Below are 21,728 nucleotides of genomic sequence, written 5' to 3'. Positions count from 1 at the left end.
AGATTTTATTTGTGACACTTTCTCTTTAGCATGTGCATCTCCATAAACAATACTGTAACAATATTGTACTCAACCAATCCAAGTTTAAACCAAGGATCCAATACACAAATTAAACACAAGACAATAATATGTTGTAATCCGACCAACACTTGTCATTCTTTCGCATTTTTTGAATATGTCAACTAAGAATGAGTGCGGAGTCTGTGGACCACTTACAGTTTCAAGTAATATGCATTGAATATCCCAATCCCCCTTGAAATACACATTTGAAGGTGGAGTTAAAGAAGTGGAGAATTCAGTTGTGATAGTATATAACACCTTCAAGAAGTCATTAATCACTTTCACTTTGTGCCACTCATCATAGTCGAGCAAAAACATTTTTAATGCACCATCCTTTTCCACCGCATCATCAATGGGTGCTCTAAAATAAAGGACACGTGCTAGTGCTAAAGCAGTGATGGTTGCTTATCATCTATACGTAACATCTCTCTTCACATATCCTAATCAAGGTTTATAGTTAGAAAGGTTGCATGATCCAAAGGCCATGTTCTCGTCAACTGAATTTTGATAAAGTAAACTTATTTTTAATGAATTGAACTTATTTCTACTGAACTGAACTTATTTCTACTGAACTGAACTTATTGATACAGAACTGAACTTATTTTTAATGAAACTTATTCAAATAAGCTGACGAGAGCAGGGCCAAAATCCTTAAGCGACACATAGATATGCATCTGTTTAAGCCACACTTAAATCCTAGTTGTAGAAATGGCTTGGGAAATTATACGATTCAATTAGTTGTCCTGATGATTTAAATTGAAGAAAGCAGGAACAGAAGTATATGACACTAATTTGGCCAACTTATTACGGTAGTTGGCCTGATTATAAGGTACCTCGGGTTTGACCTTTGTTACTAGACATTCATGTCACCTCAAGTGTTGATGTTGGATCTTTGACACTCTGACACAAGTGGAGTCACATAGGAACTCAACTTTATTAGGCTGAACCAAAGTTTGGAAATTTTAATGAAGTAGTCAAGTTATGAACTTGGACAAATACCTATGATATCATAATAACCTTACCTAATCACAGCCACTCTTCTTCAAAGAGTGAGGATCAAAGAGGTCCTTGATTATAAATAATTGTTTTACAGATTATTCCTGTTATATGGTTCTTGTTTCCTTGAGAGTTTTGGGTGTATATACAGTACATTAGTTGAAGATTATTAGGACTCTAAAGCTGCTATTTTTCAAAACCCTTTAAATAGAAGTCTTAGATAGGTAAAGTGCACCAAAGTATTAAGTTAAATTTCTGTAGTTAAAGACTAACAATTTTTTTAAGAGGTAAGCGGGGCCCACACAGCCTATCCTATCACGGGAGGAAACTGTGAGTGGGAGTACCCGGGGATGTGCTCGATCCCGGATCGAGACCACGGAATGAGAGTGTAGCTCCACTAAACTATTCACTTACTGCACTAGTTAAAGGCTAACATGACTCGCAGAAATTGAAAATTTTGACAGGCTCAATCTCCAGATCAGTCCCAAAGGAAGAAAGATCAATCAGATCACTGAAACTCAGATATCTAGGAAAAGCAGTTATACGTAGCATATATTTATACGGCCTGTTTTGTGTGGCTGGCCATACCTTATGACCACTTATAAAATATTAAAGTAACCCCTATTACACTGACTAAGTAACCTCTGTAACACTTATCAAGTAACTCCTATAACACTGACGAATTAACCCCTTTAACACCGACCAAGTAACCCCTATTACACTAATGAAGTAACCCATATATTGTATGGCCACACCGTGTGGCCAGCCATATACAAGACTTTGTGATATTTATAAGATTTTGATCTCCCAAACTAGAAAGTAAGAAATTTTAATCAAATAGTCTTATAGAGATACATTAGTATCTTTCTTGCTAATGAGGTGTTATGCAAGTCCCTAGAGCATTCAGCAAAAGGTAGATTAGTACGGTGAACATGAAATGAAGCTCGATAGCTGCATGCTTGTACCCTGGCTTTGAGGAACTTACAGTATTCTATGATCTTAAGGTAAAATTAATCACTACAGTCCCCTTTTCGGAAGGCCAAACTTGTCGACTTCATCGAGACATTCATATTGGCCTCAATAACCAGTTCATAACAGTCGATAGTGCTTACAGTGTGCAAATGTTTTTTAAGTGCTGACAACGGCTTGGATAGGAGAAAATGATAATCGACTTGCGTGACTTTTTGAGAGAGAAATCATTAACCGATGGCAAGCCATAGCTGAAGCAATAACAAATATGACGAAGGATGTCCCGTAAAAGCGAAGCATTAACAACCAATCCCGCTTTGCATCATTAAGTACTTTGTTAAACACCACTTTGAGGCGACGGTCTGCTATGAGTAACTTGCAGTTGGCTGCAAATGAGTTAGATGTGGTTAGATAAGGATCCTTTACAATATTTCCCGCCATCCACTGGTACAGTACATCTGCAATTGCCCTACAGAATTGTTGTCGGACAGCAGCAGCTTCTGGTGAAAGAAATGCCTCAAGCAATGACGCACCGTCCTGTTCAGAAGAATATATAAGAAAATGAATTTAAAAAAAAAAAAAATGCAATTGTATTCTACTCTACTGATATAGATATTAAGCAAAACAATTGAGCATCCACTCTCCCTCTTTATTGGGTTTTTTTTTTTTTTTTTTTTTGGGTGTTGGGGGGGGGGGGGGGGGGGGGGGAGGGGGAAAGCAAGTGGATGAGGAGATAGTTAACTTTTCAAGAAATGGTCATACAGCTACGAAATACAGAAAATTTGTAAAAAAACCACCTTCAAAATTGGGGTTTTTTCCTTAATTATATACTTCCTCCGTATTTTATTACTTACTCCATTTCTCCAATACACGTATGCCGATGTAAATCTTTAATCAGTAACATTAGTCAAAATGAATAGTGTGAAAAGTGCAATTAGAGTAAGTAATAAAAAAGAGGGAGTATATTAGTATATTATTTGTAAGATTCCAACTTTTTTTTTAGCACCTTATGCCTGATTCAAGTGTTGAATTTCCTTTTCTAGTGTTGACCACCCACGTGACATGCACATTTCCACTAGACCACAAACTGACCCACCAATGCCTCCCCATTGAACTATCCTAAATCCAACCAAAGACCTCTGAAACCAATCACCTGCCGTAAAAAACCCACCATGACCCCCTTTAAACCACTCAACTACCTCCATATATACATCTACCCCCAATAAAAACCCTAACCTTACCAAAAACCACCTTATTTAATTCGAAATCAACTCCACCCACCCCAAAACAACTTACACTACTTAAAAATGTATCAAATACCCTAAATCAACCTCAATTATCAAGAAAACCCACCAAACAACTCAATTAAGAGAGAGAGAGAGGTGGGGAGACTTCCCCTAAAACCTCAATTACCAAGAAAACATACCAAACAATTATAATTGGAGAGGATAAAGTTTAAATGAAAGAAAAAGGGAGGGGGGTTGGGGAGAAGGAAGGTTGCGATGTCGGTGGGGGACAGGTAAAAAGTGGTGGTGAAGAGGGAAAAGGAGGTGGTGGTGCAGCCAAGGACAAGAAATAAAATGAGAATTTCAGCGGGAGTTAATGTCAGAAATAGAGAGTCAAAGTTTGAAATCCAGCTAAAGGTGGTCGTTGACAAAAAAAAAAAAAAAAAAAAAAAAAAATTATGATTAAGATGGCTTATTTACAAATAAATAAATAGAATAAAATAAATATAAAAGCTGGTTTTGACATATTTTCAACAAACTATTTGTGAGAAGGCAACTTCAAAGCCTGAAAACGGGCGTTGCTCATCTATTTTCAACTACACAAAATCAATCGCACAACTCTCATAGCTTTTCATTGCTACATTGATAAAGCACCCGCTTTTTCAAGTATAATGCTCCTTGAATGACAATTTTGCAGTCATATGACCTACAAAGGATTACTTCTCTAAATTTCCACTATAGCATCCCAAAATTAGACCTAGACAACGACTCTAGTATAAATTGTTCTTCCAGGTCTCTTCCATCTTCCTGCCCCATCATTTTTTTTGGTTTGGGGGGGTGGGGGGATCTTTATCATTTTACAAAAGGGAAAAAGTGTCACCTGTGTACTATTCGATAAAACCAATTTAAAAGGTTATTTTGAAACTGTTTTACCTTTCAAAAAAATCTTACACTACTCAATCATAGCTTACATTGACAGTTAACTTTTCTCATTTGCATTAGAATGAAAGGAAAAAGTGGTAATAAAAACGTAATTATATGCAACCGTGCATTAGGATGAAAGTAAAAAGTAAACCTATAAAAGTTATTATATGCAATCAAGCTGGAGTAACTTACTGCAGTCATCAACAGCCTTCTAAGCACAGTACCATCTTTTGACGGTAGCAGCTTTAAGACAAAAGTTGCGACGTTAAAGATATTATCATTGCTACTTGAGGATCCTGATAACCCATCATTAGCAGACTCCAGAAAGGGCAAGAGTTTCCTGCCAGTTGATGCCCCCACAGAACATTAAGTACCTCCAACAAGGCCAGATGTATATCTCTCGGAAATTTTAGAAGAATTCCATAAGATTTATCAGTAATTAAAGAGACCCCAATTATTAAAATTAAAAAATATCAATAGTATAAAAAAAATGAAATAATATACAAGTAACAACAATTAACTCTTCGATACATAGTGCTCCATATTTGTTAAGTAATAATTTTACTTTAGAAGTTTGAGCCAGATACCTAAACTTAAAACATGGCTGTGAGGAAATGAGAAACATCAACTGAAATAAAACAAGAACATGTGCACCAAAAAAATTATAAAGTGAAGCTATCAAGTGTATAAACATGAGAAGCAACTTGAGACAAAAAATGTATATATAAGAGAAGCAACTTGAGAGAATATCCACTCAAGTATTGCTGCCTGTAATTGGGAAAATCAAAAGAGATGTCCTTTTTCTTTCGTTAAAAGAATACCTCTTACAGTGGTTGGTTTGCACTAATTTAACGTGTGGCATGATCAACTGATAGGTAAACCGTAGATTGCTTAAACATATTAATTTACTATATGGCCACACCATAAAGTGTTTTCACACAATACAAAACGCAGAAACCATGATAAAAGATTTTCTGGTAATTCATATTTCAAAGCTGAAGTAGATGCATGAGAAGGAATTCTTTAAAGAAAACAATGTGTAAGAACGTACTAGGTATGTTAATTTAATACGAAAGTTTCTACTAGATTTAAGCAACGCTGGTAACCAACTTAAGACGCCACAAGATTGAATAACACTTCTTCATCTCATTCCAAAGGAAATGTTTGGATTAGTTGGACGTGTAGATATACAACATATCACAGTTATACAAAAACTTCACTACTCATCAAAATCTTGATTTTTCAAGTATACTTTTTCTAATAATGCTAACATTTGAGGTTATACAAAATAATTTGCATTACTTTCATCTCCTTATCACAAACATAGAAAACACAGAAAGTTTTAGTCAAATACACTTATCATTGTAAAGCAAAATGTTGTACCTGGTTGCACCTACTCTCAAGAAAAGAACAAGTCTCTTCCATTGGAATTCACGCCTTTTATTTAAAATTACCTGCAGAAAATGAACACATTGGAAATTATTGCATCATCTTAATGCAAGAGTAGGCCAGCACAAGGCTAATATTAGGAGACCTATATTTTGTCTGAAAACATAAGCTAGATGAGGGCTATAAACTAGATGAGGGCTATATGTCGTAGTGAAACAGCAAATAAGCTAATCATGGTAACTTATAGGTCAACTTTTGAAGCTGCATATGTCATAGTAATGATGTGGTCAGATGGTTCATATTGCAAAATGAATGTGGAACAAACATGCAAACGACATGCAATAATTTTAAGATGGACATTTACACATTGTACAACTTTATATATAGCTTTTGCCAAAAGAAAAATAAACTATGCCAAGACCAGTTTAAGTTTTTCTCTTATTGATTCCTTTTGCCCTTTTGCACATCTGGCTTTAACCGTGCATTTACATTATGCAACAATCCTAAATTCAAAGTTACTTGTAACATGTACTTAAAGGGTCAACATCTCATGGATTTCCATTTACTACCTGAAAACTGATTCAGTCACATTGTCTCTCCCTCCCTGGCTTTGTAGCGTTGGTATACGGAAGATTATGTGATCAAGATTAGGGTCTAAAGTCTATAATGTGATTCAAGACAAGGCACAGTTGGAAAGTACACTTTGACATAAGTAGGGCATATTGATCACAAAGCCCTTTCATTCAAGAAGACAAACAAAATAAAACCGAATTTCCGACTGAGGAAGGACAAAAGTATCCAAGGAAAACAAACCCCATTTTAGGAGTAAACACACACAAGTTTCAAGTAACAAGTTCTCAGTTTTCATCAAACTTTAAGTGCAAACTAAGCTAGTAATGTAAGTATGAATTAAGGGAGTGTTTGTGATAAAGATTATCTCCAAGCTAATGCAAGGAATCAGACCAGGCCTAGTATCCGCTTTACTTATGCAAGGAGGCCCAAGAATGTGAGCAATGGTTGAGAAGGGAATTTTGGTCTGAAAATCAGTTTTGGAGGGAGAGGGTAAAATAGTAATCTAGAAATAAATCAGTTATGGAGTTTGTTATTTGATTCCTTTTGCTAGCAGCTTCTAGAGTCGGTTATTTGCTTCAGTTTTGGGTATTAATAGGGGATTAGGGTCAAGGGAAATGCATTCAAAAATTTGATAAGAAGTTTGTTGTGGAGAGAACCTTCCTCTCGAAAGAAGGCTTGTATTGTAAGTTACTCTGATTTGCAATACAACTATCCCTTGGCTTGCATTGTTACTCTGTTTTCTTAGCTTAGATTACTCTGTTCTGTACTAAATCCTAGAAAATTTGGTATCAGAGCAATCCCAAACTTAGCCGGAGATGAAGATGGCCCGCCTAAATCATGGTCAGCGTTTGGAGTTGTTGGAGCAGGAGGTAGCTGGTATGCCAAATCGGGTTTTTCGTGAGATCTCTACTGCCATTGCAGCTCTCAAAATTGATCTCAGTGAACAGAACGATAAGCTTCGATCGGAGCTACACTCAGCCATGGTGAATGGACCACAACTCCAGTGGGACAATCTGTTCGCGTCGCAACCTCATCTGGATTTTGGTGACGGGGGTTTTCAAGGACAATCGAACTGGAAGTTGCGCAAACTCAATTTGCCTCTCTTTGATGGTTCTAACCCAGATGGTTGGATCCTTTGCGCGGAGCGTTTATTCCATTTTTATCGGCTTACCAAGGAGGATCAGCTGGAGGCCGCCATAGTTGCGCTGGACGGCGACGCGTTGCTCTGGTATCAATGTGAACACCGTCGACATCCCTTGTGGTCATGGGAGGCGTTGAAGAAGTTGTTACTCCGTCATTTCAGATCCACCGCCACCGGCACGCTCCACGAGCAGTGGCTCGCGCACCAGCACACCGGCACGGTGGCTGATTACCGTTGCCGTTTCATCGAGCTTTTAGCTCCAATTGATGGTGTTCCTGAGGAGATTGCTAAGGGGCAATTTATTAATGGGTTGAAGGAGGATATCCGGGTTGAAGTCCGGATCCTCGACCCGGTTACGCTGGACATGGATCTGGCTATGAGGATTGAAGAAAAGCAAAAGTTAAGCCCACGGCCCAAACCAGTTAGGAGCCTGCCCAATTGGCGTACCCCTTACCCAGCCTTGCGACCCAACCCAAACACAAACCAAACCATAGCTAACCTAAACACGAACCCGAACCTCACCTCCACCAACACCTACCAGCCAAACACAAACCGAAACACGTACAACACCCACAAACCTACCGGAGAAAGAAGGCGGTTGTCGGAAAAAGAACTTCAGCAGAAGCGGGAACAGGGGCTATGTTTTCGCTGTGACGAAAAATGGACCCTCAACCACCGGTTGAAAGCGGCGGGGGTTGAGCGTTTTGCTCACGGTGGAAGAAGAGGAGTGGGATGATTCCGGCAAGTTCTCTATGGTGGAAACACGGCCGGAAATCACCCCCTCAGTTAGATCTGACCACCACGCCGGAAGTTTCTTTGAGCTCGGTTATGGGGCTGAATAGTCCTAAAACTATGCGGCTGCTTTGGGTGGTGAATGGCAGCTCCGTGGTCGACCCCGGCGCAACGCATAATTTTATCTCCACCGTGGCAGCTTAGAAGTTGGGGTTACCGCCAACAGAATCGAAGAGTTTCGGAGTAACTCTGGGCATAGAAGTTGGGGAGGACGTTTGTAAAGGGGTTTAGCTGGACCTTCAAGGAAGACAATAATGGAGGATTTTCTTATTCTCCCTTTGGAAAGTTCAGACATGATACTTGGGATTTAATGGCCGGAGAAGTTAGGCACTATCACCACCAATTGGAAAACACAAACTTTGAAGTTCCAATTGGGTGGGGAAATAGTCACGTTGAAAGGTGATCCTCATTTGGGTCGTACAGGAATTTCCCTAAAAGCCATGATTCGAAACTTACAAAAGGAGGGGCATGGATTTCTACTTGAATTTTAATCCGTTGGAGAAATCTGAGGAGGTATTTACCAGAAATCCCAGCAGAATTTTAGGCCATAGTACATGAGTTCGAGTAGGTGTTTCACATGCCTGATGGTCTACCCCTAGAGAGGCACATTGAGCATGCAATTGTGCTACGCAGTGGCACTAATCTTATCAGTGTCAGGCCGTATAGATATCCTCAGTCACACAAAGATGAGATTGAGAAGTTACTGGCTGACATGCTTAGTGCAGGGATAATTCAATCCTCTACTAGTGCTTACTCGAGTCCCGTGTTATTGGTGAAGAAGAAAGATGGTTCATGGCAGTTTTGTGTCGATTACGAGACCCTAAACAAAGAGACGGTTCCTAACAAATTCCCTATTCCCATCATTGACGAGTTACTGGATGAATTGAGTGGTGCCGCAGTTTTTACGAAACTTGATTTAAAATCAGGCTACCATCAGATTCGGGTGCGAACTGAGGATGTGCATAAGACTGCATTTAGGACCCACAAGGGCCATTACGAGTTCCTCGTAATGCCCTTTGGGCTCACCAATGCCCCTCCCACATTTCAGTCTCTTATGAATGAAGTGTTTAAGCCATTCTTGCGTAAATTTGTCCTGGTCTTCTTCGATGATATTTTGGTGTATAGTCCCTGTGTGGATACTCACCGAGGACACTTGAAATAGGTGTTACACACTCTGGCAACTCACCAACTGTATGCCAATTTCAAAAAGTGTGAAATAGGGAAGTCGAGGGTTGCTTATTTAGGTCACGGGGTGGAAGTTGATTCTTCCAAAATTCAAGCAATGGTGGATTGGCCTCCTCCCACCAACTTGAAGGAGTTGCGCGGGTTCTTAGGCCTTACAGGATATTACCGCAAGTTTATCCAAGGCTACGCGGTGATTGCCCGGCTCTTGACTCTCAGCTACGAACGGACAATTTCGGTTGGACTGAGGATGCTACAACAACTTTCACTAGACTCAATGCTGCCATGGTTAGTGCACCAATCCTAGCTGCTCCTAATTTCTCTTTGCCTTTTATGGTAGAAACAAACGCTTGTGGGTATGGAGTAGGTGCAGTCTTGCTGCAATCTGAATATCCAATAGCTTACTTTAGCAAGATACTTGGGTTGCGTAATCGTGACAAACCCATTTATGAGAAAGAACTAATGGCTATTGTGTTTGCCGTGGAGAAATGGAGGCATTATTTACTAGGCATGCACTTCATTGTGCGCACTGACCAAAAAAGTCTTAAGTTTCTCTTGGAGCAAAGAGAGGTGGGTCAGGCCTACCAAAAGTGGGTTAGCAAATTATTAGGGTACTCGTTTGTTATACATTACAAACCAGGACCTGCAAATAAGATGGCTGACGCCTTATCCAGACAACATAGACCTATAGACCTGAGGTGGAGTGTTCTTCTATTGTGACTTCATGTGGCCTTCGATGGGATTATGTGCAATCCTTCATACAAAAGGATGCGGTGTTGCAGCGATTAATTTTGCAAATACAGAATGGTGACTCTCCACTGAAGTATAAAGGAAGGGTTGTTATTCCTAAGCACAGTAAGTTGACCAAGCTGTTAAAGGAGTATCATGACTCCTTGGTGGGAGGGCATGCTGGTGATCTGAAGACGTACCAACGTTTAGCCGGGGAATGGTTCTGGTTTGGTATAAGGGCTGATGTGACTAAGTATGTACAGCAGTGCCACGTGTGTCAGCAGAACAAAGCCTCGACAGTATCACCATTGGGTCTTCTTCAACCTTTGCCAATTCCAGATAGGGTTTGGGAAGACATATCAATAGACTTCGTTGAAGGGTTGCCAACATCCTTGGGTTGGGATACCATACTCGTAGTAGTGGATAGATTGACCAAGTATGGGCATTTTATTCCCCTCAAACACCCTTATACAGCTCAAAGTGTGGCACAACGCTTCATGACTGAGGTGGTCAAATTACATGGTATACTAGGATCTATTGTGTCCGATCGTGACAAGGTGTTTTTGAGTATTTTTTGGACTGAATTGTTCAGGTTACAGGGCACTCAGCTTATGAGAAGTACAGCTTAGGTGGTTAATAAAGGGGTGGAATCTTATTTAAGGTGTTTTGTGAATGGGAAACCTCACTCTTGGGCTCGTTGGTTACCTTGGCAGAATATTGGTACAACACCTCTTTTCATACTACCACAAATTACACCCCGTTCAAGGCTTTGTATGACAGGGACCCTCCACATTTGCTCTCTGGTAGCACAGTCGTGTCTTCAGTACACGAGCAGCTGCAGGAGAGGGACGCAATTTTGGATGACCTGAAATATCATCTAGTGCAAGCTCGGGTATACATGCAATACTATGAAAACAAGGGAAGGCGTGAAGGAGATTTTAAGGTGGGGGACTTGGTGTACCTGAAGCTGCAACCCTATCGGCAGAAGTCTCTGGCACAAGGTCTAACAACAAGCTCTCTCCTCGTTTCTATGGGCCTTATTTGATTGTTCAGAAAATTGGCAAGGTGGCCTATAAGTTGCAGTTACTTCCGGGAGCCAAAATCCATCCTGTATTTCATATCTCTCGGCTAAAGAAGGCTATTGGTGCTGATCATCGTCCAACCAACCTGCCTGCTCAATTCATAGCTGATTTGGTGCTGGAAGTGGAACCTGAAGCTGTCCTTGGGGTGCGTAATTCACAGTCGGCTATGGAGGTGTTGATTCATTGGAAGGGATTGCAGGAGTTTGAAACTACATGGGAGCACTTTGATGAAGTCAACCTCAGGTTTCCTGGTTTCCACCTTGAGGACAAGGTGAAACTTTGGGTGGGAGGTATTGCAAGGAATCAGACCAGGCTTAGTATCCACTTTACTTATGCAAGGAGGCCCAAGAATGTTAGCAATGGTTGATAAGGGAATTTTGGTTAGAAAATCAGTTTTGGAGGGGAGAGGGTAAAATAGTAATCTAGAAATAAATCAGTTATGGAGTTTGTTATTTGATTCCTTTTGCTAGCAGCTTCTAGAGTCGGTTATTTGCTTCAGTTTTGGGTATTAATAGGGGATTGGGGTCAAGGGGAATGCATGCAAAAATTTGATAAGAAGTTTGTTGTGGAGAGAACCTTCCTCTCGAAAGAAGGCTTGTATTGTAAGTTACTCTGATTTGCAATAAAACTATCCCTTGGCTGCCATTGTTACTCTGTTTTCTTAGCTTAGATTACTCTGTACTAAATCCTAGCAGCTAAATCCATATAAGATATGTCTTATCAAAGTGCCACTATCACCTTGCAAAGTGAAAGTTCAAGATGTAGTTACTGTAGGATGAATCCAATCAATAGCATATTAGATAAATATACACTTACTGAATGCAGAATTCTCCTCGAAGCATCAGAATTATCAGTTAGCAATTTGCGCACAACATACGGGTAAGCTGCTTCAAAAGTCTTGAATTTATCATTTGCAGCAATAGCTAAACCTAAGATACAACAGATACAATCTTAATATTGAAATTAAATAAGGTATATACTACAGTTAAAAGCATGTAAGACTAAAACTAACACCCAATACGTTTACTACCTTTTTTTTTGCACCATCCCCTGAATTTCATCTTGTTAAAAACATCAAATTGCTTATGCTACGACTGGACAGACTGATCCAATTTGCAGTCAGTATTTTACATTAGATACAAAAGGCATGTATATAAAAATGATATTTGCTTTCTACATGCACTATTGTATCTTTTGAATTCATAGCAAAGTTTCTATAACTGCCCCACTAACCTTAAATTAAAACATAGTCATTCAAAACAACAACAAACCAAAAAAACCACCCTCTAATCCTGAAATGGAAACCCTCCCACCATGGGAAATAGACCCTAGCACCACAACTCCATCACGATCTCAAGTCCAACACCTCAACCACTAAGCCACCTCACTTTCTTTGCACACCCTCACTCTGCCACCACAACCAGTAAACAAGCTGGTTCACCAACTTCTATCTTCTCTCTCGTCTCTTGAAAAGTTCCATCCTTTTCTAAGCTAGGATTCATGTTCTTTACTACTTCCTCCGTTTTTTTATTATTGCACCATAGGGGTTGGGTATAAATATTTTGGTAGTGGAAAAAAGTAAGAGAGAGAAAAGTAAAAATACAAAATTGCCCATGTGACATATTGATAAATTAAAAAGTAAGTGTGAAAAAGCAAGGGTATGTTGGGTATTTATAGTGTGAACACAAATAATTTTTTTTCCTAAAGAGGAAATGGTGCAATATTTGTGAAACTTCCTAAAAAGGCAAGTGGTGCAATAATAAAAGAACGGAGGAAGTATTATCCCTGAAAGTTTAATTATTTATTTTCTAATAAAGAAATTAATGATTGGAAAACAATAACCCTCTTTCAATTATGTCCATAAGTAGTTATTCTGTTTTGATTTTGTGGTTTGCATAATAAAAATAAATTAAAAAAAAAAAAAAACAACTAGTGCTCTTCGCCATATATGGCAACAAGGCTTAGAAAGATAGCTGCAACGTTGGGTAGTTCTGGGGGGGTAATGCCAAAGTGGATTCGCAAGTAGGAGAAACAAAGGGATAAAAAAGGCTAAGAGAGAGTGAGAATTGGATCGAATAGAGGGGTGATCAGAGTTGGGGATGATGTTTAGAGGAGGGGTAGCTAGTTGGCTGCAAGCTATGGCAAGGGAGGAGAGAGCAAAGGGCGATGGAGAAGAGAAATAGAGTTTTAAAAAATATAAAAATAATGAATCAATATTTTGATAGTTAAATATTACCCAAAAAAAGGTCAAAATATTGAGACCTGTTAAGTAGTGACAAGTGTCACACATAACCTATTTATTAAATAAGTTACCAACCAGTAACGTTTAATTTTGACAAATGCCCCCTAAATGTTACATTATTCTAAGATAATCCCATGGTTGACTAGTTTTTGGCAGATGGCCAAAAGGTTGTATTATTTTGACAATTTTTTTTACAAGTTTTGTGCTTATGGAAAGCAAGAATGCAATGGGACACCTATATAATTTAAATTTATAATCACCATCAAAACTAGAACGCTCAGGGACGGAAGGAGCATGTAGCCAAACACATAATAAACTGGTAAAAGAAAAAGAATAGTCTGGAAGACTAAATCGGGATAGAATCAATTCCAAATTAAATTTGTAAATGACCTTGTTGAACTACGAACCAGATAGATAATGCTATCTATTATCAAATGAAGTGAGCATTAACCAAATGGAAACAACATGCTCATGTATTATCCCCTAATTAGATTAGTCTGTATCAGAAGCTTAAACTCCTATTGGTCACCTTTTCTTCTCTTATTTCTCAATAAGTTCTTCCAAATCAGAAGGTTGAATCCAGGCCTAGTAGAGCATGTCAATGGTCACGATACATAGGTTATGGATTTTGAAGCTAAGGCTACCTATGAAATTTCTTGACTCTTCCTTCTCGCCTTTCTTCTAAAAAAGTCTTTTTTTTCCTGACTTGTTCCAAGCTACTATTCCTTCTGCCAAGTCAAAGAACCTAGAAGGTGACCGATAGGCATAAAATCATTCTCCAGAGTCTAATATCTAGAACCGGTTGGGATTGGATCTATTTTGACTTTTAGATTGCCCAAATGGGAGGAAATTGGACACGAGCAAGACCTAGACTGACTCTTGGCCCAATGCTCGTGGGCTTTCAAAAGCTTTAGAAAATAAGTTTGAGATATGGCTAACAAGCACAAACAAAGATGATGAGGCATGATGTTGATTTATATCTAGAACTCTCAATAGAGTTCAAACCCTTAAAAAGAAAAAGCAAGTTCAAACTACTATCAGCTTTCATTTGTAAATGATTTTGAATTACCACACCGAAGCCCTTAATAATTTTTTCCTATAACATACTTTCATTATAGTTAATATATTTATAATTTAATAATAGTAATTTTTAACTCACTATTTCAGAAGTTCTTTGATGATTAAGTTTCAATTAAAAAAAAAAAAAAACTCAGCTTTAGAAATAAGCTTAACGTATGTCATGGCTGCTGTCAAGAATATTTGTACTACCTCCGTTTCTTATTATGTGCAACAAAGGGGTATTATTTGTGAGACATAAAATATTCCTTTGTTGCACATAATAAGAAACGGAGGTAGTAATATTAATACCAATAGTGTCTGTAAAAGGAATAACCATGATATGATGGTGATATAACGTAGCTATTATTTTTATATAAACACCCAATAATGTGAAAATGATACGATGACAGTATTACCTTCTAGTGAAGCCAGAGAGCGCAGCAAAAGTGTATAGTATGTTGGCATGCGAAAGTTGTACTTGAAGGCCACAGACCAAATATTTCCAAGGACCTTCACCAAAAAAGAACAAAATATAAAGGAAAAATTATGGGGAAAAATGTAATTAATATTTTAGACCAAACTTGATCAAATATACTTTGTGTTTGATATAATAGAATAAAATAACACTCCACATTTCAAACTGACTTTAATTTTCTTTGGGGGTCAAATTTTCTTGGGATACATTTGGTCGATTTGGATATGTAACTCACATGGATTTCCTACAGGAAACACTAATACCTTAAGACTAAGCCCTTGAAATTGTTTCTCCAAAAAAAAAAAAAAAAAAAAAAAATATTACGCATTTCTTGTTCACACCACAATTCCACCCTTAACAGTGGGTTTATGCAGCTTATGTTTTTCACCTTCATGTTCACATTCTTCCTGAACCCCAGGAGTAGCATTAGCTCAACGAAAAAAGATAATTCAAAGAATGGTGCGAAAAGCCATTCAATGTTGCCTTTGACAAAATTGACTTCAGATAGAAACATACTCAAGAACAACCAAAGCTTAATTAATCTAAAGATAATAGTGCATAACACATTATATACTTATATCAAAATACCTTACCTTACTAAACTTGACATCAGGAATTCCATCAATGAATTCTACCTCTCCTAGAATATTTTCCAATTCCTGCACATTCAAAATAAAGTTATGTTTAAAACAAAATAAGTAAATTATTCTTCATTTTAAGTATTAGATGAAAGCCGATGAGTTTTTCAGTCTTTCATTCAGTGAACAAATATCCTAATTTCTAGCCATTAGAATATATTCTCCCAGGTGATGACCTAGTCGTCTAAAGTATGAAGTGATTCACTATGCATCTAAATATATTACAAGTTTACAACCTCAAACATAATCTGATGAAAGTATGTAAGAAACAACAGCTTAAGTGCTCCTCACCAACTCAAGGGCAATAACGGGTTTTTCTGCTAACATGTTAAGAACTGTTCACCAACTTTGACCAATCTGGTTAAGGTAGCCTTTTTTCTTTGATCAAATATTAGTTTCCGATATCTTATACCCACTTTACTTCTCAATGCATGTCACTTTATATTTCAAGATTGCCATAGCACACCATTATATTTATTATATATTTGCAAAGATATTTAAAGTTGATAATTTGAAACTATACATTTAATTATTTAAAGTAATCCAAAAATTAAAATAATGACATTTAGTTTCACATATTAGTAATAAAATGTGGTAAAAGTTAAAACTTTGAAAATGATGCATGTAATGAGAAATGGAGGAAATACAAAGTTAGTAAATTGAAACATGGTACTATTTTGAAGCTAGTCACCTATTCTTGCAATAAAATTTTGTGGCAGTCAGATATTCAGCAATTTTATGGGTACTTTGACAGAAGAAAAATAATAGGTACTCTGAAAATGGGTGTCGAGTGAAGAGTAGGATTTAGACTCTCTTTTGCCTCATGCTCATGGAAAACACCAAGCTTCACTGAATTTCTCTTCTATCTTAATTTTCTTGACCTGGTTTTTTCAAACTTTCTTTTCTGTTTCTTTGAGAAACTACATGATGACAGGACGTTTTTGTATATCCTATTTGGAAGAATTCGAAGATAATGAGTTTCACCTAAACCCCCCAACAAAAAAACAAAAAAAAAAAAAAAAAAACACTTTAGTAAACAATAAAATGCAGTTCAAAGAACCCATTAAGTTGTCAAAAAATAAATATATATTTTAGAAAAAACCTTGTTTTCTCCAAAATCCATTCCACCACCCCCCCCCCCCCCCCCAAATAATACCCACCCGTGAATGTAGACAGATTAGAACTGGTCTGAAGGTTAGTGGGAATAGAAGGGGCCAATATCAAATCATGTGCTAAAGAAAAAGCAGCTGGTGTATTTCTTAAATTGAATCATTCATCAATACCCTAAAAAAAGGCATCATAATTCATATTAAAAATAAAAAATAGAAAAAAAAAAAAAAAGGTGAGTTATAACAATGTGTGTCTGTGTACCCTTTTTCTTTAGGGAGGGGGTTAGGCTAAAGATGATGGAGGGATAGGTACAAGTGAAATACCATTGTCACAAGACGAGTATTGGTGCCAGGGACAATGACATCCATTTCAGATAGAGCCTGAACAAGAGAGGCCCAGTCCCCATTCACAATATGAATTATGGAAGCAAGCATTGCCAGCTGATGTTTCCGTTCCATTTGACACATGAGTCCAAAATCAAGAAACCTAGCAATGAGACAGCAAAAATATATATCTTACTAATTGATGTAAAAAACATAAAGTTCATTTCTTGTCTTGGAATATACAAGAGTACCCTATCTGCCCAGTACTTGTGTAACGCAAATTCCCAGGATGTGGATCAGCATGCATAAATCCTGTCTCAAGAAGTTGAACAAGTGATGCTTCTACACCTTTGTTCACCTGGATGAATTGATAATAGAACTTTTTAATACACCACGGACATAGACAACTTTCAAAGATGTTTAATTCCAAAGATTACTCATAAAATTTGGATTAGATGGACTTGAATAAAAGTGTAACAGTAATTTTTAACAAACGAATTTGCATACAGACTTTGAGTTTAGAAAATTAGGGAAATCAGTTTCTTTGCTATTTCACAGGTATGTCTGCTTATATTTGACATCCCGTATCCCATACACGAGAGGGTCTTCTATGATTGCTCCTGTGGCAATCTCCAGGAAATTTGGCATACAAATTTCGAATCCCGTATCCCACACACGAGATGATGGGATCATACTGTGATTGCTCCTGTGGCAATCTCCAGCAAATCCAGAATCTGTAACTATAGCATTTGTGACCACATTGATTCACAAAGTTTCATGATTTAAGGTAAAGAACTAATAATCAAAACCAGAAAAATACAAATATGAGTATCAATTATCACAAGCTCTTTCTAACAAACATAACAAAAGATCCAAAAACTAGCAGAACACAAACATTCCAAGAAAAGGCCCAAACGCTTGTCAAATATAAGCTAATCAAAAGAATTATATATTTCTATTCTATACAGAGCTCGGCAAGAAAACTGATTTTAGAAAATACAATCACTCCTCTGAAATCATAGGATTCACAAGCTATCATCGAATAGGTTTTGACCCTATATGTGTAGCAAACTTAACATAAGAATCTTGAAGGTGTTCATAAGAGTAGTAGGACAAACCCACTCCATCCCAACAAACCTAGAACCACAAATTTGACACTGCAGAAACTCATCAGAATTTATACACAGCAGCGATATGCACAAGTAGTTTAGTTGTGCAGATAATTCAAAGCAGCTCCATAAACCAGTGTTACAAGGTATGCAGTACATTCTAGCATATGCAATGTACATAGAAAAGTACATCTAACACGCTGTCTAACTAATTAAAAGTTTTCTGATGAACACATACTCATCCATACATTCTAAATCTTGTTTCACCTGGGGATGGGGTAACATTTTTGGTACCATTGACAGTTAGTATAAGAGGCATTAGATTTGCAAATACGGTACACATAATTAGGGCTTGAAGGTTTAAAGTTTCCAATGAAGTGATTATTATAGAAACTTAGCATCAAAAAGAATCTGCCACCTAAACTAAAAATGAAAACAGACAAACAGATTACCCACCAAAGCAAGAATTAGATCGTTACTTCAAATATAGATAACTTGAAAGAAATATTCCAAATGAGGGGAAAAATACATAAAATTAGGTCCCAAAGCTGCAAATTCAGACCAACCGTGACCTCCTTCAAGACTTACCAAAATAATTAAGAAACGGAAACATGAAGGACATATTGTTTTCTCTGGGTGCACAAGAGAAGACTATGATACAAACAGAAAAAGAAAAATAACCATATGCTGTGCAACCACATTATCTAATCAGATGAAAATATAAAGGGAAATTCTACCTGCTAGCCTTCAGGAAACTAAAAAGTCCTGTAGTGGCGTTAGAGAATGGCAAAATTGATTAGTGTGTTCTAATTCATTCACCGACTTATCTAAGCTTCAGTGGGCTAAACCCAAACCGAATCTAATAAAAAGACTGACCTAACCCCTATTAATTATTCCCTCCCAAACAAAAATATTTCTCCAGCCACCATCACCACCGGCACAGCCACTAGACCCACTACAACCTACCCCAACCTGGTCAAACCTCAAACCCCCACTCGAAACTACCCCACCTGGCCACCTGAAACCAAACGACCCACCCTAACCCAAAACCACCCCACCCCACCCCACCCCTACCCAATCCACTCGGAACCAAACCCTTAACACCTAAAACTACCCACCCCACTTGAGAAGGCTGGTGTAGGAGGAGAGAGGAAGAAGGCAAGAGGGAAAGCAGATGAGGGGGAAGGGGTTGCGGGTGCTGGCTAGTGCAAAAATTGATGGTGGGTTCAGGCGGCTACTAGGGATGGGTTTAAGAAGGCAGCATGGTGGTTTTGGGTGGCTGCTATGCGTATGTTGGGTCAGCGGACAAAAAGGGGTGGATGGATGGTGTTTGGTGTTGGGTTAAAGAGAGGAGGAGACAGTTAACTTAACTAGTAGGGTAAGTTGGTACAATTATGAAATTTAATTAAAGGTTAACCATAAAACAACATAAGTTAACCATAAAGCATCAATAAGGGCACTTTGATGATATATGCAAAAACAGAGGGTCAGTAGATATCATTGCAAAAAAAAAAAAAAAAAAAAAAAAAGGTGGTCTTCCAAATAGAATTTTTGTTTCCTTAAGGCCACCATGTAATGTTACAAACATACTTTATGGGAATTTACAAGCTAGCATCTCATACATGATTTTCCAAATATATCCTTCTTACAAGTAGCCACTGATAGACACCGGTTTATTTTCCCCTCAATGTAAACCCAACTAATCCAGCAAATTCGCAAAATATAAATTTAAATATCTTCGATACAATAAGTCAATAACTGAAAAATTAACTTGAAAACCACAAAACCTCCCCCTAGTCCTGCATAATGATTTTAACCCTCCATGTTACAGCAACTACCATTCTGAAAAGCTTCTAAAGTAAAGCATAGCTACAGAAAACATACTGGCACCAGCTCCAAACCCTAAGATGAATGGATTCATGAAGTTCATAATGTATGTAGCTGTACGATGTAAAACATAATTATGCAGACAAGCACTCAAAAAGAATAAATCCCCACATCAAGTTAACAGTCTAATAAATCAAGTAAATCTCACCAAATCAAGAAGGCGTTGCTTCGCTTCAACTGCCTGTCTCTCTGAAGATGCAGCACTATTATCTTTAGCTCCTGTACAAGCTAAGAGTAAATCAGTTGGATTATCACCAGCCACCCATTCCATAGTCAGCACTTTTTTTCTTGTGAATTGAGGATAAACTTTAGGCACGCGAATGAATGGAAAGGATGAATGAGCCTCCTGGAATATTATTCAATAATAAAGTTAAGATTCACCAGAAATATTATGTTAAACCAATAATAATCACATTATAGATCCATTTAGGCGAGGTGTTCCAATTATGAATATAACAATTTAACACCCCAGGAATATTAAGATGTTTTCTAGAAGTGCTTATACAAGAGTATATGATGGCCTATGTTTTATTTACTATATACATACATTATGGATAAATTAATACTTCATATTATCATTATCTAGAGTTTATAGTATAGTAATATGTAATTATGTAAACATTTATTTCTATGAGCACATACAGAAACATACTTAAGTTACTTGACATTAAAATGTTAGAGGGAACTGTGTTACGGATTGTACAAATAATAGGGCATACTACTTTTAAAACACAAATAATGCAATTAATGAAATTATCTATCAAATAAAGGTGGAAAAAAGCACATATTGTCACTACATATAGGAAGGCAGGAAGTGTTTTTGATTGAATTCTTACGTCTATAGCATTCCATCTCTTAAACTTCAATAATCCAACAATTTTAGCTAGTGTTACATTGGTAGTAGGTAGTATATACAAATTCAAGTAAGGATGGATCAAAGACTATTTTCTAAGTTCAAAATAATTCAACCAAGGTTCAACTTCAAACATTAACAAACTATCCAATCAGCTAATTTGACTAAACTTTCACCTTATTAGCATTAATTCAAAAAGAGAAAAAAAAATACATCAAATGAGATGTCTTTACATTCTTTTGAATTTTTACTTACAAGATATTTCCCCAATTTGTTAATTAGGGCAACATATCTCATTGGCACGTATTTAAAAGAGGTGATTAGAAAGGTCAATAAACAAATTAGCTATTATAATATGAACACTGCTAAAAGAGACATGTTGTATTATCGATGTTTAAGTTATTTTAGCTAATCTGTCCGGTTACCTATCTAACCTCTTTCTCAAGATGTGAAGTGTGAAACAATCATAAATTTATATATCACGGAATTAAAGATGTTTAGCAAAAAGAAAAAACAAATAGAAAGATATGAATTGATCTAATATCTGGTTTTAGTCTGATGTTAACATTTCTGAAATAAACAAATATGTACTTAAATAAGTTAACCAAACATGGCCTAAATGCAAGTTAAAAAAAAATTTCAAAAAGCCCTTACATAATTAAACATGTTGAGCTGAACATGGCCTAAATGCAAGTAAATAGTCTAAATGAAAGTAAAATAGCCTAAATGTAGATAAGTTAATTAATATTTACAAAAATAAAAGACCTAGCTGTGATGTCGTACATCATAAATACATAACTAATTTAAATAAAAGGAAAAATTAGTTTTAACAATCCCAACTTTGCCCGATTTTCTTTTAATAATCTCAACTTTGGATTATTCTGGAATAATCTGATCTTTGTAAGTTGTTTTCTTTCTTCAATCGCAAACCAGTCAACCAAAGTCAATGACCTATTATGATAGGTTATA

At 37.2% G+C, this 21,728-nt stretch overlaps 1 protein-coding gene across 1 annotated transcript in view; it reads right to left on the bottom strand.

The window, feature by feature from the left end:
• Positions 1-1,581: 1,581 nt before the first annotated feature.
• Positions 1,582-21,728, bottom strand: part of LOC145586337 (uncharacterized) — a 33,851-nt gene continuing 13,704 nt past the window's right edge. The window contains exons 8-16 of the mRNA XM_081643127.1: positions 20,055-20,252; positions 17,162-17,268; positions 16,911-17,073; positions 15,433-15,498; positions 14,781-14,874; positions 11,880-11,992; positions 5,559-5,629; positions 4,368-4,515; positions 1,582-2,562 (exon numbers count right to left, since the gene is read on the bottom strand). Of these exons, the coding sequence (XP_081499253.1) occupies positions 2,185-2,562; positions 4,368-4,515; positions 5,559-5,629; positions 11,880-11,992; positions 14,781-14,874; positions 15,433-15,498; positions 16,911-17,073; positions 17,162-17,268; positions 20,055-20,252 (1,338 nt within the window). The 3' untranslated portion in view covers positions 1,582-2,184. The remainder of the gene's footprint in view (positions 2,563-4,367; positions 4,516-5,558; positions 5,630-11,879; positions 11,993-14,780; positions 14,875-15,432; positions 15,499-16,910; positions 17,074-17,161; positions 17,269-20,054; positions 20,253-21,728) is intronic.

Source organism: Chenopodium album, chromosome 16, assembly GCF_948465745.1.
Source record: "Chenopodium album chromosome 16, dcCheAlbu1.1, whole genome shotgun sequence".
NCBI lineage: Eukaryota > Viridiplantae > Streptophyta > Magnoliopsida > Caryophyllales > Amaranthaceae > Chenopodium > Chenopodium album.
This window is presented reverse-complemented; position numbering and strand designations above follow the sequence as displayed.